Source organism: Trichosurus vulpecula, chromosome 2, assembly GCF_011100635.1.
Source record: "Trichosurus vulpecula isolate mTriVul1 chromosome 2, mTriVul1.pri, whole genome shotgun sequence".
Classification (NCBI taxonomy): Eukaryota; Metazoa; Chordata; class Mammalia; order Diprotodontia; family Phalangeridae; genus Trichosurus; species Trichosurus vulpecula.
Window position 1 is genome coordinate 69,939,268 of NC_050574.1, and position 16,149 is coordinate 69,955,416.

A 16,149-nucleotide genomic window follows, 5' to 3' on the forward strand; every position below is an offset into this window, starting at 1 on the left:
AGGCTGATGCTGGAAAGTGAGGCCAGCACCTGGATTTCTCAGGCCAGAAGATGAGCGTCAGAAGAACCCAGCCAACCACACCCTCTTGCTCTGGGAAACTGGAGGGCAGAGAGCTCCACCCACCCCTGATTCCAGCCTTGCAGCTTGGGTAACTCAGCCACTCCAGGCTCTGCACTGGGCAGGACCATAGGGGCTGAGTCACTGCAGGCAGACAGCCCTTGCTGAGGCCCTCCATAGTGAGGGAAGAGGCAGGTGAGAAGCGGGCTACAGAAAGTCCTCCCAAGGCTAGCTGCTGCACTCTGAACAGTTTAACAGGGACAAATGGAGAGCCCTGCTCCTGGCTTAAAAGACAGCAGCATAAGTTCAGTTCAGTTCAATAAACATTTATTAAGCACCTACCGTGTGCTTGGCACTGTGCTTAGAGAGCTGGGGGTATAAATAAGAAAAAGAAAGACAGTCCCTGCCCTCAAGGAACTTAAACTCTAATGGGGGAAGACGACCCACGGAAAGAAGCTGGAAAGGGGATGGGGATGTGCTCATGGAGTTACAGCAGCACCAGCCTCTGACATATCCCAGTGTGACTCTAGGGGGAAGGGAAGGGAATTAACATTTATTAAGCACCTACTATGTACAGGCATTGTGCTAGACTAATATTTTATAAATATTTCATTTAATCCTCGCAATAAGTAGGTGCCATTATCATCCTCCAGTTATGGTTGAGGAAGCTGAAACTGACAAAAGTTAAGTGACTCGCCCATGGTCACACAGCTAGTATGCGTCTGAGTCTGGATTTGAACTCAGGCCTTCCTAAATCCAGGCCCAGCACTCTATCCATAGCACCACCTATTTGCCTCAGAGCAAGTCCCTTAACTTCCCTAGACCTCAGTTTCCTCATCTGTAAAATGAGAGGGTTGGACTAGATGGCCTCTGAGGTCACTTCCATCTCTACATCTATGATCCTATAAAAATTTTTCATATGAAGAAGATCTGAGGGTTTGAGTGGACCACAAGTATACTATAAGCCAATCTTGTGGGGAGGCTAGCAGAGAAACTGAAATGATGGGAGGTAGCATAAATTTGTAACCTGGGTCTGAAACTGGCCTGGAAGGACCTGGGGGCATTCTCTGATTTCTCTTAGGGGAAGGAAGAGTGAGATAGCAGTTCATAGGGGTTTAGAGGATTGCAAGCTCAGTATGAGTCAATAGTCTGATCGGACCATCAGAACCACTAGTTGGATCTTGGGAGAGTCACGGCTTCCCAGAATAGGGACAGTCCCACTCTACTCTGGCCTGCTCACACCACATCCGGATCATTGTGTTCTGTTCTGAGCGTGTTAGAAGTGATAGTAGTCATTTCTATCAATCAATCAACATTTTTAAAGTACCTCCTATGCTAAGTACAGGGGATACAAAAAAACAAAAACAAAAACAGACAGACCCTGCCCTCAAGGAACTTAGTCTAACTCTAAAGACTGGAAATTGTCTAGAAGAGGGCACCCTAGAATCTAGAACTGAAAGGGACTTCTGAGGAAGCCAGGGGGCACAGTGATAGAGGGCCAGACCTGGAATCAGGAAGATCTGAGTTCAAATCCAACCTCAGATACTAGTTATATGACCCTGGGCAAGTCACTTAACCCCCTGCTTGCCTCAGTTTCCCATCTGTAAAATGGGGATAATAATAGCACCTACCTCCCAGGGTTGTTGTGAGGATCAAATGAGACAATATCTGTAAAACACTTAGTGCAGTGCCTAGCGCATAGTAGGCGCTTGTTTGTTCCTCTTCCCCTCATCTAGTTCAAATCCTTCATTTTTGAGGATGAGGTCCTGAGAAATTGAGTGCCAGATGATTGATGTGATACTTGCCCAAGGTCACACAGGGTAGGCTGTGTAGAGGGACCATAGAATATGGCCATGGGAGAATGTGTAAGAAGGATGGACTGGTAGGAAGGGGTGAGGTGACAAAAGAGTTTGAAATGGCAGACTAGGGATTTGATATTTAGCCCTAGGGGTAAAGAGAGCCACTGGGGCTTGTTGAAAAGGGAGCTGACATGGTCAGACTTTTTGCTGTAGAAAACTCACATTAGCAGCAAACTGGAGATTGGCTTGGGATGGGGAGACAGTTGAGGCAGGGAGACTGGTAGGAAGGCTGTTATAATCCAGGTGAGAGGAGATAATACCTGAAAAGGGCTGGACCTGAATAGAGGAAAGGTGGTACAGATGGGAGATATGGTGAAGGGAGTGATACCAAGATTTGGCAACGCATTGGTTAAGTGCTGTGAGTGACACTGAAGGGTCGAGGGCGACCCCAAAGTTGGGAGCCTGGTGGTTGGAGCCCTCAACAGTAATAGGGAAGCTCAGAAGGCAGGGGCAGGAAAGATGAAGAGTTCTGGTTTAGACATGCCAAGTCAGAGATGCTTGTGGGACATCCAGTTTGAGGGTTGGAAAATTGTGCTGGAGCTTGGCAGAGAGAATACAGTTGGCTGGATAGATCTGGGAATTATCCAGGTAGAGATGATCATCACACCCAGAGGAGCTGACGAGATCACCACTTGGGATGGGATTGAGTGAAAAGAGGAAGAAAGACCCATGGTTAATGGGTATGATATGCATGAAGAATCAGAAAAATTGACTGAGAAGGCCCACTCAGGAGAAAAACCAAGAAGGAGCAGTGTCATGAAAGCCTAGAGAAGAGAGAATGTCTGCAAGAAGGCGGTCCAGTGAGGACTACTGCAGATGGGTCAGAAGGTTCAAGACTGAGAAGACGTCATTAGACTCAGCAGTCTAGAGCTCAGTGGCAGCTTTGGAGAGGGCAGCTTCATTTGGATGACGAGGTCAGAAATCAGACCAGAAGAGAGTGAGAAGAAAGGAAGTGGAGGCATTGAGGACAGATGAATTTTTCAAGAAGGAAAGGAGAGATTATAGAATAGTCACCAGGGAGATCATCGGATCCAATGAAAGCTTTTTAAGGATAGGGAAGACCCAGGCATGTCTGTAGGCAGCAGAGAAGTAGCCAACAGGAAGGGAGAGATTGAAGATGGTAGAGAGGAGGAGGGATGAGAGTAGGGGGCAATTTGCTAAAGTCAGGAGGGGATTGGATCGAGAGAGTTTGTCTTGACAAGGAGTAAGGTTGCCTCTTTCTCTGAGACTAGAATGGAAGAGGTAACGGAGGGAGACATTGAACTGATATGAGATGAGGAAGAGGGGAGAAGAGGGGCCTCTTGGCAAATGACCTCAACCTTTTGGTCAAGCATAAGGTCCTTGGCCAAGAGGGCAAGAGGAGTGACCTTCAGAAAGTAACCTCTCTGACCTTTTTCTTAGTCTCTAAATAGAAGGGGGTTGGACAAGGTAGTTTCCAAGAATGTCTCTTATTCCAAGATGCTCGGTAGGTATCTGTGAAACTACCAGCCCTCAGCGTTTTCCTCTCTTTTGTCTTCTTTACCCTTAGAGATTTCTAGGGGCTCCACTTTATTCAAGCGATGCAGTGACCTGCCTCGTGAGTCTGACTGTCTCAGAGGAGGGTGTGGGTGGTATCTCAGGTTAAGGTGTGGGACAAATGTGTGGCAGACCCTGAAAGATGCCTTACTAAGCATTTCCCCTGTCCTTTGGCCCTGCCCTGTACCCAATGCCAGGCTTGGAAAACTAAGGCATGAGACAACTCATTCCCACGTCCCAGATAACTGGTGAGTCAGTAATACCATGGGAGTCAGCGCAGTGAAGAGTGTGGCATAAGCGAGTTCTCCAGACTTCCCAGCCCTCACTTGGGCACTGGGGTCCAGGTCTTCCCCTTGGATTCCTGCCTTAATCAATGCACAGAGGATTCTGGAGCCCTGGCCCACAGGGACCCTCTTAGGAAGTGGGTCTAGGGGTATCTCTAGCTGCTGGGAGACGACCCTCCTCCAAGAAGAGGAAGCTAGGTGCAATGGAAGGAGTGCAAGATTCGAAATCAAAAGACCTGAGTTCAAATAGCAGCAATGATAGAGGTAGCTAGGTTGCTCAGTGGGTAGCGCAGCTGGTCTGGAGTCAGGAATACCTGAGTTCAAATCCAGTCTCAGATACGTACAAACTGTGTGAACAAAGTCAAGCTGCTTCAGTTTTCTCAACCATGAAATAATAATATCTACTTCTCAGGGTTTTTGTGAAAATCAAAGGAGATAATATTTATGAAATACGTTTAAAACATTCTCCAAATGCTTCCTTGTTGTTCAGCCTTTTCTCCAGGTGCGTCCAACTCTTTGTGACCCCATTGGGGTTCTCTTGGCAGAGACGCTGGAGTGGTTTGCCATTTCTTTCTCCTTTCTAAATGAGGAAACTGAGGCAAGCAGGCCAGGGTCTCAAACACACTCGCTATTTGCTATTAATTAGAAGAGATATTCACGAGCATCTAGTTCAACTTCCTTGCTTTAAAGAGGATTTCCCCAAGGCCCAGATAGGGAAGGTCTCCTTCCTAAGGTCACGCAGCTCTAACACAGGTCTCTCGACATTCAGTCCGGGGTTCCAGGTCAGCCGTTGGGATGGAATCGGGGGGGCTGCCGCATGACTCGGAGATTCTAGCTCCTTGTTGTAAAGACCTCAGACAGTGAGGATGCCCCCAGCTCCAGCTCCAGACATCGGCTTCCTCTTTGTCAGCCATTGGTCTTGCTGTTCTGCAGCGCAGAGCAGGCTTAGACCAGCCTTCCCTCCCAGCTCTTTCCCATGAGCCTCTGAAGTCCAGAGCTGGGGTCTCAGCTTTCACCTACGCTACCCTCCTAGGGCCCCATTTCCTAACCTCGCAGGGAATCATCCGGGTGGAGATGATTATCGCACCCAGAGGAGCTGATGAATTCACCACTTGGGATAGTATTGAGTGGAAAGATGAAGAAAGACACCCAGGGTTGGTGGGCATGACATGCATGAAGCCTCTAAGGGGCACTGGCAGTCAGAGGAAGCTCCCTCCCTCCAAAAGTAACTTCTTTCATTTCCCCCTTGTTTTTTATATATTAAACGTTATTTTTTAAATTGACATTTTTTTCTGCCTCTTACCTTCCCCCCTTAAAAGACAAAGAAGGAAAGATGAGAAGAAAGAAAAAAAAAAAGAAACTGGCTCCTGTAACCAATATATGCTTAGTTGGTCAAATTTATAGAATGTTAGAGCAGGAAGGGAGGTCAGAGATCAATTACTTTAACTGTCTCATCTTACGTATGGGGACCCTGAAGCACAGAGAAGGGAGGGAACTTGCCTGAGGTCACACAGCCAGGACTAGATCCTGGAGCAGAACTCAAAATTCCCAACTCCCAGTCCAGGGCTCTTCTTGTTGGAACTAGGGGCCTTCTTCCACTCCTTTCAAATACCTTTGGGTTCACCTAGGCTCTGACCTTTCAGGAAGGTGCCTAGAAACCTCAGGTCTCTCTGAGAGATATAAAAACAAAAAGCAGGCTCATTCTCTTAGCCAGGACTGGAAGCTGCTAGGTGCCCCCCAATGTTCTGACTGCCTATGGAGAGGATGCCCTCGGGTCCCACATTTTCTTAGACTTGTGTATTATCACGTGGTGTTCAAGAGCCTGGGATTTGGAATAAGGAGTCTTGGATTTGAATCCAGGCTCTAAAACTGTCTATAATAGCCATGGTCTTCTCTTAGAATAGCCTCAGTTTCAAACTTTGTAAAATGGGCACAATAATACACAATCTACATTATCGTAAACTTTATTTCATAGTAAATTGTAAAGTGCTACAGAAATGTGAGCTCTCTCAGGGGCTAAGAGCTCATGAGGTTAACCCCTGCTGCCTGATTATAGCATGTTACAGTAGAAAACCAAAAATAAACATGAAAAAGAATCCAAAATGACGTTTGAAGTCAGAGGACCTGGGTTGTGAATTCTTGCCCTTCTACTCACTACCTGTGTAACCTTGGTCCCTTAGAACTCTGGGCTCCAGTTTCCCTATCTGGGATGGGGGTGGGGGTGGAAAAGATTGGACTGGATGATCTCTGAGATCCTTTTAAGTCCCTCTCATAATACAGGATAAGAGAGTGAGGCAAGATTGATGAGTCTGGTTACCAGTCAGGGAAATGTGGGCTCTAGCCCCAGCATCTCATGAAACTCACTGTGTGACCTTGGGCAAGTCCCTTCCCTTCTCTGGGACTCAGTTTACTTGTCTGTAAAATGGGAAGAGAGTAGATTGAAGGGCAGGAGGCTAGGTGATATTGAATGTCCTTCCCAGCTGCAATATTATATGAATCTATCTGAGATTTCCAATGACAGCTAAGGACTTGGAGCTCCTGGGATCTCAGCCCCACCCCAGGATCGTGGGAATTTGCCCAAGTTACTTGGCTACGTTGTTTTCTGATCAGGAATTGGGGCTAAAGACCTTGAAGCCTGGCCTCACCCAGGTGTAGGACTTAATGAGTTAATGGGAACCTGGTGCTTGGAGATCATCAGATGAAAGGCTCGTCACTGTAATTATTCTCTAGTCAAGCTGCCTGCCCAGGTACGTGTGAGTGTGTGAGAGCTAGTACAGGTCAGGAGGGAGCCAATTATCAGCCTATCATACCCCTCCCTTGGTAGGAGCGCAGCAGGGCGACTGGTTTGGCCCTGCCATGGCATTGGGCACTGCCCCCAGGCTGTGGGCACTTGAGTTCTCACGGTTGCTCACCAGACCCATGGCATTCCCAGGACAGAACAACAAGCTTTTGCTAGAGGGTTATAATTATGGTTGTCGCTCCTCATCTTAGGAATGGCCCAGGCAGCTTCCTTCCTTCCCAAGGAAACCTCCAGGGCCCAGGAATCCTCTGATACTCCCCTTTGCCCAGATGACCAAATATTGCCCTAGGATCGACTAGGACCCAAAGCTTGCAAGAAGCACGGTAGGAGTGGACTTGTCCCCGGGACGACAGCACGAAGATCTGAGACTCAACTGGTTTTGGAAAAAAGATATGTCTAATGCCCCAGCTGTAAAAGCTTTCTAACACTTATGCTAACTCCAGATCCTAACACCAACCCTGACTCTAACTTGAGCCATGACTGTGTTCTAATGGAAAGAACACCAGTGTCAGAAAATCTAGGTTCAAATCCTGACCTTGTCACTTGCTTCAAGTGTGACCTTGGGCAAATCCTTCTACTTCTCTGGGCCTCAGTTTACTCTCCTGCAAAATGAGTGGAGTGGATTACATGATGTCTAAGGTCCCTTCCAGCTCTGACATTTAGTTATCCTCACTTTACGTTTTTACCGATAAGCTTAAAAAAACCGTCTCCATCTGATGCCTCCCTTTTCTCACTACTCAAGCTTTACAGTAGAAAGTATAAGTCCGTGGTCTTTTGTGTGTCCTCATCTTTCTTGATATCACTGACATATTTGATATCATTGCCCACTCCTTTTTCTAGGATATTTCCCTGGCCTTAAGAAGCAGTGTAAGGGGCAGCTGGGTGGCACAGTGAATAGAGCACCGACCTTGGAATGAGGAGCATCTATGTTCAAATCTGGTCTCAGACACTTGATACTTACTAGCTGTGTGACACTGGGCAAGTCACTTAACCCTGACTGCCTAGCCAAAGGAGCGGGGGGAAGCATTGTACTTTCCTGTACTCCCACCTCTGTAACTGCTGCTCTTCTGCGTTTTTAAGGGATTCCTCATTCTCCCAGCTCTTGATGTTGATTTTTCCTCAGCATTTGTGCCAGGCCATCTCTTCTTCTTTCTGTATGGACTCTTCCTTGGCAATCTCATTCATTCTCAGAGTTTCAACTACCACCCACCTCTTTGGAGATACCTCCTGAATCTTTAGTCCTTATCTCTCTTCTGAGCATCAGATCTACATCTTGTCTAGAGGGTGTCTCTGTGACAATAAGAGAGGCGATCTGGCAGATTGGGTAGATAGATGGAATTTTGGATCTGTGTTCTCTGGTCTGCAGAGCTGACCTTGGAGGCCAGGATACAGAGGTACAAGTCTGGCCACTGGTACACAGTGTTTGGGTGACCTCGAGCAAGATGCCACCTCCCAGCCCTCTAGGTAATTCCCTAAGACCGTCAGTTGCAGAGAAGACCATCAATTGCAATGCCAACCTGCATTGATAGAGCGATTTTCCTCATCCTAGAGTTCCCTAAACTAAATGGGATCACAGGTCTATCCCCCGTCCCTTCCACAGTAGCCTATGTTCCTAATTGGGTTTAAATGGTCTCTATTCCCTTCTGAGTCACATTCAAACTCTAACCTCTGCATTGTGAACACATCTTGTGCTCTCCTACCTCTGTGCTTTTAATTAGACTGTATCCCCTACCTACCTACCCTTCTTCATCTGTGAAAGATCATTAGATCTCAGGTTTAGAGTTTAGAGGTCACTTAGTCCAACCTCCTCATTTTATAGCCAGAGAACTGACGAGAGAGGAAGTAACATGCCCAAAGTCCCATAGTTAGCAAGGGATAGGGCCAGAATTGAAGTCCACATCATCTGGCTCCACATCTAGCAACTTAATGGCTCCTCAATTTATCCAACTCCCATTTAAATGTCACCTCTTCTGGGAAATCTGCCCTATTTAATCCCTTCCTGGCAGTAATGTGTCAGGCCTGGAGTCAGGAGGATCTGAGTTCAAATCTGGCCTCATGACTCTAGGCAAGTCACTTGTCCGCTGTTTGCCTCAGTTTCCTCATCTGTAAAATGGGGATAATACTGGCATTTACCCCCAGAGTTGTCATGAGAAGCAAACAAGATAATATTTGTAAAGTGCTTAGCACAGGGTCTGGCACATAGTAAGTGCTATATAAATGTTAACTGTTATTATTAATTCAACAAGCATTTAGTAAGCATCCAGTATGTGCAATAGTTACTGGAATTTAAAGACAAAATTTAAAATAAAACAGCCCCTGGCCTCATGAAGCTTATGCTCTAATGTAGATGGGGCTATAGCTTACTTGTTTAAGTAAATACCAGATTATCTGAGAAGGAAAAGAGCACTGACAGCCAGGGATTCCACAAAAGCCTTCCTGGAGTGGGCCAGGGGGATATACAGTACCAGAAAGATGCCGCTTCTGTCCTCATGGAGCCTATGGCCTAGTAGGGGAAGAGACACATATACACACATATACAGGGCATCAGGATACAAAGACTGCATGAGAGGTACAAAGTGTTTTGGGGGGCTTAGGGGAGAGAGAGAGACACAGACACAGAAAGAGACAGAGACACAGAGATAGACACAGAGAGACAGAGAGAGAGAGAGAGAGAGAGAGAGAGAGAGAGAGAGAGAGAGAGAGAGAGAGAGAGAGAGAGCATTCATACATTCATATCTATTCAGGGAAAGAGGAGGAATCAGAGAGAAGATTCCTGGAAGAAGTGGTTTTTGAAATGGCCCTTGAAGGATGAGTAGGATTTCAACAGGCAAAGGTGGCAGAGAGGCCATTCTAGGGAGGCAGTGTGGTACAATGCAAGGTGCACTGATTCTGGGGTCAGAGAAACCTGGATTCAAATTCTGCCACTGATCCATAGTGCCTATATGACTTTGAGATAGTAATTTAATCTTCCTGGGCCTTAGTTTTCTTATTTATAGAATGACGGGGGGGGGGGGGGTGGATTGGATGACCTATGAGCACCCTTCCAGCTCTCTGCTTCCATGAATCTACCCCTTGTGCCTCCTAGGTAGTGATGACTTTATGAGACAAGGTATGGAGTCAAGAAAGTTTAAAATAATTGGGGGATATTAATTTATGCTGTTGTCTGGACAAAGGCAGGTAATAGGGAGATCAGTTGATCAATCGATAAACATTTATTAAGTGCATAATCTGCACTCTATGAGCAAAGCAGAATTGCAGTAACTCAAAAGAAATGTGAGATGCACAAATTTAGATACATCTCCACCCCAAATGTTCACGTGGACTCTTTGGACCTGACCTGTGGTAGAGACTTCCGAGATCATATTGGTCTGATTGGCCAGAGTCAAACACACTATACATGACTCCAACATCATCATTTTGGTCCTCTTCAAGCAGGAAGGACAACAACCATTAGGTGCCTACTATGTGCCAGGCTCTGTGCTAGGCACACAGGATATAATCACAAAGAATGAAACAATCATTACCTTCAGGGGAGAGCAGCCTGGAAAGACTGGTTGGGGCCAACAGAATGAAGGGCCTTGAAAACCATCGTGAGGAAGATAGACTTCCTCCTCCAGGCTGGTATCTCCTAGAAACAGTTTTCTTATGGAACCCTTGTGTCCTATGTAATGTCACTAGGAGTTCCACATGAAAACCTCAGTGTGAGCGATATTTTCCTTTAAAAAATATAGAGTAGGGGGCAGCTAGGTGACGCAGTGAGTAGAGCACCGGCCCTGGAGTCAGGAGGACCTGAGTTCAAAACCGGCCTCAGACACTTGACACTTGTACTAGCTGTGTGACCTTGGGCAAGTCACTTAACCCCAATTGCCCTGCCAAAAAGCAATATATATATATATATATATATATATATATATATATATATATAGAGAGAGAGAGAGAGAGAGAGAGAGAGAGAGAGAGAGAGAGAGAGAGAGAGAGAGAAGAAAAATCAACTTGTATGTGACAATTTCTTTCCACACTGGAATAGCTTTAATTTCATGGGATCATAGGATGCTCATGATTTAGGGCTAGAAGGTACCTTAAAGACTATCAAGTCCAGTCCCCTTGGTTTTTTTCCCCTCATGAGGAAACTGAGGCCCAGAGAAGTTTCCCACCAAGACCACACAGTTACTAAGTATCTGAGGTGGGATTCCTATCCAGATTTACTCTCTCTTATTCTAATGGTGTATCAACTGGGTATCTTATACCCCCAGCCCACTCCATCCCCTGAGAATTTCTTTTTGTTTGCTTGTTTGTTTTTTGTTTTTTTGGAGGGGGGAAGGCAGGGCAATTGGGGTTAAATGACTTGCCCAAGGTCACACAGCTAGTAAGTGTGTCAAGTGTTTGAAGTCAGATTTGAATTCAGGTCCTCCTGTCTACAGAGCTGGTGCTCTACTTACTGTGCCATCTAGCTGTCCCTTTTTTTTGTTGGTTTGTTTGTTGTTTGTTGTTTTTTCTTTTTTAGTTTTTTTTCATCCTCTGAGAATTTCAATCCAACCCAGCCTTCTGTGGTAGCAGACACTGTGCCAAAGCTATGGGTACAAGGAGAAAACACAGATCCTACTCACTCTGAGCTTACAAACTCATGAAGGGTGGAGGAAGGAGGGAGAAAAAGCACATGGATAATTACGATATAAGGGAGGATTAAATAAACTGGACTCTGATGGAATCCCACACTTTCTCTTCAACCTTGGAACGTCCTCCCTCCTCCTGCTGGATTTCTCTCCACCCTTTAAAGTCCAGCTCAAATGCTACTTCCTCCAGGGTGCCTTCTTTCAGACCTCACTTAGCACTTTGCCAATCTGATCCATATTCCACATAATGTCGCTGCTGCAAAGGGCCTGAGAGAGCTTTGAGTCCAGCCTTTTCATTTTTGCAAATCACAGAAATTGACACTCCAGAGGTGTCGGTAACCTGCCTGATATCACACTAGAGTGGCAGGGCTGAGATCTTGCTTCCACACGCAGTACGACCTTGTTCCTTCCATTAGTTCTACCTCTTTCAACTCCCAACCCCCACTACCAAATTTTATACATCCTTTACCATTTCCGCTCCTGTTCCCCATCTCTTTCTGCTGCTAGTTTCTTTTCCCATTCCCTTTCTTCCATCTCTCCTCTCTGCCTATCTTAAGCCTACTAGTAGGTACCCTGAAATGTACTTGAAAAAGTTACTGGTCCCTGAAACAGTTTAACAGAAACAGTTAACCCTGTAGGACTGAGAGAAAGCTATCTTGTTTCTTTTAACAAAAGACCGGACGGTCCTGGAGTGTCTCAATGTGTATCACTATATATTATTAGTTTTCTTCACTAGGTTTGTGTCTTAACCCCTTATAAGATTGTGAGCTCCTTGGGGGCAGGCATTTTGTCTGATCATTAGTACTCCTTCCAGCACTGAGCTCATCTCTTGGCTCATGTGGTCAATAAATCTGGAAGGTGGGATTTTTTTTTTTTGGTGAGAAAATGCCTCCCACTAAAGCAGACACAACTGTTTATAATATAGTAGCTGAGTCTCAGGAGAGCTGCCTGAGGTTCAGAGGTTAATTGACTTAGCGGGATTTGAACCCAGGTTTTCCCAACTCCAAATCCAACAATGCATCCATGGTACCATGCTGCCTCCTGTTTTGCCCATAATAGGTGCTTAATAAAAATTGGTTGAATTATTGGATTGAATCTTTATATCCTTTATGTAGCCCTAATAGCTAGTGCTTTAAGGTCTGCCAAAGACATTGTCTTATTTGATATAGCAGGTGTTCAGCAAATGCCCATTAAATGAATGCATCACCATTTTAGAGATGATGAAGCTAAGGCCAAGTCCAGGGCAGAGCCGGGCCTAGAACTCAGGGCTTCTAACTCTGATTTGGGAGCTGCTTTAAGAGACCAGGCGCACAAATCCAGAAATCCAGCCAACTTAAGTCACTGCTACTGAATGCAGAGGGCCCCAAACTACGAAGGAAGGCATTGGCTAATCCCCAGAAGAATGGTCTTCTCAATCTAGAGAAAGGGCAAGGTTCATTGAGGAGGGATAAAGAAAGAGAGTGAGACTACATTGAGTTACTCCCAGGGTCCAAGGCAGAAAAATCACTTGATACACTGAGTTGATGCGTGATCTTAGGCAAATCTTTTACCTTCTCTGGGCTTCATTTTCTTCATTTGTAAAAATAGGGGAGGGGAGCAAACCAGTCAGTCACTAAAGTTTCTTCCAGATCTGAAAATTGACAACAGACATCAGCGTTAGGCCTGATGCCAACTAGAAGGTAGCAGAGTGAGAGAAGGGGAATGCTGGAAGGGATTTTCAAGATCATTGAGCCCAATCTTGCCATTTTACAGATGGGAAAACTGAGAGGAGGAAGAACCTGCCCAAGGCCATACAGCCTGGAACTGTCAGAACCATACTGCAGGTCAGTATGGTTCCTTCCCTCAAAGCCAGACCTCGCCTTTTAGCCAACCGCAGAAATGAAGTTTGGGGGGCAGACCCCCATGCTACCATAAACAGCTTCATCAGAATCACATGGAAATTTTCATAGAGAAAAGGTTTTTTTGTTTGTTTGTTTGTTTGTTTTTTTGGTCTCCATTACCAGTCTAGAGAAGTCTATGGTCCTCTTCTTGCAGTAATGTTTTTAAATGCATATGATAAAATATGCACAATTATAAGGAAAACCAATCATGTTGAAATATGGTGTCAAAATATTAAAAAAATAAAACCAAGTTCCTGGACCCCGTTCATGAACCCCTGATAAAGAATGAGCTGGATGACTGTCTATCTAACTACGACAGCCTGGTGTGGTGGACAGAGCACTATACATGAAGGCATGAAAACTTGGGTTCAAGTCCTGCCTGTGTGATCCTGGACAAATTACTTAATTTCTCTGGGCCTTGGTTTTCTCGTCTGTAAAATCAGTACAATGACAGTACCTACCCACAGGGTTGGAGGGCATTTGGCCTCCAGAGGAGACTTCTTGCACACATGGCCAAGGAAATTTGAGCACAGGACAGGGCAGGGTATTGAAATCTTCCCGTCTGAAAGTCTTTAGGTCTAGAACCGCCCTCCCTGCCCCCCCCCCCCCCAGCCCCTTCCCTTGTAGCCATTTTGGCCTCACAATTGTCCAGAGGGGGTAAGGGCAGCCTGGGGTTATTGGATTTAGAACTGGGTGGGACCTTAGAAATCATTTCGTGCAAACCCCCATTTTACAGATATGAGAAAATGAGGCCCAGAAAGGACCCTAACTCGCACAAGGTCACGCACCCCATTTTCTGGGACACTTCCTCACGCCTGTAGCCGGGCGAAGATAGCATGAAGCCAACCAGCTTGGGAGAACTGAGCACGGAACCTCAGGCCGGGGGGCGGACCCTCTCTCCCGTAGGTCGGTCTAGCCCAGGAGGAGCGTTCAATGAGCCTGTGGGTGGGCGGGGCGACCCCGCCTCTCCGTATAAGAAGGCAGTCGCTGACTGGCGGATGAGGGAAGGCGGATCGGATCGGATCGGATCGGATCGGAGCAGATCTTACACGCACCTGCACCGGGAGCTGAAAAGCAGCTCTTTCGAGCTGCAGCTTCTGGAGACAGCTGAGCTTGAGTCCTGCGGGGTGACAGACGGGACGGGACCGGCTTCCTTTGTCCTGGCCGCGGCCCCGCGGAGAAGTTAGGTGAGGGTAGCCGTCCTGGGGTCCCGATCACAGACTGGGACAGCGTCCTCGTCCCGAGCAGTCCCAGGCTGAGCGGGGCTCTCCCTGCAGCTGGGGCTGACCCTCCACCTATCTCTCTTCAGGGTCCCCTATTCCCACCCCTGCCCCGCCTCTCCCTCTGTCCCTGCGCCCATGACGGATCCCCTGATGCTTCCCCTGAGCCACGGAGTTTCGGGGCTGCAGCCTCACCGCGTGGGGGCGGGGAATCTACCTACCGGCCCCCACGTATTCCGGACCCTATCCCCCGCGGCCGACGGCTTCCCGCACCCCTATGCTGGGCCGGGGCTTGAGAACGGTGACCTGCGCCTCCGGTCCAGCTCAGCGGTCCAGTTGGGACCCCAGCTGTCAGGGCCCGGGACTCTGCTGTACCCGGGTCAGCCCGGGCCCTTCCCGGGGCCCCCGCGGCCGCCGCAGCTCGCGGCCAGCTTGCACAGGCAGAAACTCCATCCGTTCTACCAGGGCCACTCTACGGGGTGTGCCCTGGGACCGGGGACCCCGCGGTGCTGGCCAGGCCCTCTGGGCCCAGACCTGGCGCCCCCCGCGCTGACCTTGAGCTGTGTGGACGCCGAGCTCATCGACGAGGAGACGCTGACTTCTCTGGAACAGGAGCTGGGGCTAGACCGGGTGCAAGAGTTGCCCGAGCTCTTCCTGGGCCAGAACGAAATCGACTGCCTCTGGGACTTTGGGGGCAAACAGCAGGCAGGAGCCGTGAGCTGCTGAGGGGCCCAGGACTCTGGCCTTTCGAATTTTTCCCATGCCTTCTTCCCCTAGCCAGTCTAGCAGACAGTCAGGCCGAGCCCAATTCCAATCTCTTTAACAGCTTAGGAGCCTTGCCCCTGGATCCCTTTTGGCTAGTATCTGGAGTAAAGAGACTAAAGCTTGGAGGGAGGGGGTCAAGTTTGGGGAGGAGCTCCACCACCCTCAGAATTTGCTGTCTGTGTCCCTGGGGTTTAAAAGGTCTGGGTTCATGATTGTGGAGGAGATGCCATGGTATTTCGGAATGCCTGTCTGACTCTCCAGTCTATCCTTATTTAATGATAGACAAGGGCACAGTCAGGATTTGAACCCAGGTCTTCTGGCTCTAAGCTCTTTCCCACCACACCAGACTTCTTGACTGTGGGGGCTGTTTGCTGGGGGTGGGAGGGGAATTACAGATGCCTGCCTTTGTACCCTCCCGTGCTGAGCCATTTTGGGCTAAGGGTCTCTACTAGACCTTTCCTTTCCACCTTCCCAGACTCCCTCCCACCTGGCTGAAACGACCACCCAGCACTTGGCAAGGTGGACCCCTATACTTATCTCAGGGGCATGGGCAGGGTGTGCCTGGGTCACTGCCATAGTTGGACTTTTTCTGCAAGCCACTGGCTCTTTGGGGGAATTCCCCAACTCGTGGGTGACTAACTGGCTTAAGGTCACTGCCCTCTTTCTCTGCCTTGCAAGCCAAAATAAATATTTCCTTTTGGGTTTGGAGTCGGCTGACCTGATTTTGGGGGGACCTGCTGTGGGAGCATTTGCCAAAGATCCATTTCGTTTTACTTTGAGGGGATGTGGGTGAGTGAGGGTAGAGAAATGTAGGCAGACCTAGAGCTGAGGGTGACGGTGGCAGTGTCGGGTGTAGGGTAGGGCAGGGGAGGACTGAGGCATCACAGACCACTGGGAACTGCAGATGCCGGCTTCTTTTGAAACTGCCCCTGAGTCTTGCCGTTGAAATGGCGCAATCTCACCCAGCTTCCTTCTTGGAGAGAATGGCAGTTGGTCCCTGAGCTTGCTCCTGAAAGGCTGAGGCTCTGAGAGAGTCCTGGATTGGTCTGACTTGGGGTGGAGTTATGGAGCCCTGGAGAACTGCATGGGCAGCTTGCTGTTGGCTGCTGCCCTCAGCTGCTCACTGTTGGTGTTGCTGCTAAAGAAAGAGGGGAGG

General features: G+C 47.9%; 1 protein-coding gene across 1 annotated transcript; it reads left to right on the top strand.

The window, feature by feature from the left end:
• The first annotated feature begins 14,014 nt into the window (after positions 1 to 14,014).
• Positions 14,015 to 15,694, top strand: CITED4 (Cbp/p300 interacting transactivator with Glu/Asp rich carboxy-terminal domain 4). Its single transcript, XM_036743055.1, has one exon. The coding sequence runs from the start codon at positions 14,367 to 14,369 to the stop codon at positions 14,952 to 14,954; it is 588 nt and encodes a 195-aa protein (XP_036598950.1). The 5' UTR covers positions 14,015 to 14,366; the 3' UTR covers positions 14,955 to 15,694.
• The last annotated feature ends 455 nt before the right edge of the window (positions 15,695 to 16,149 follow it).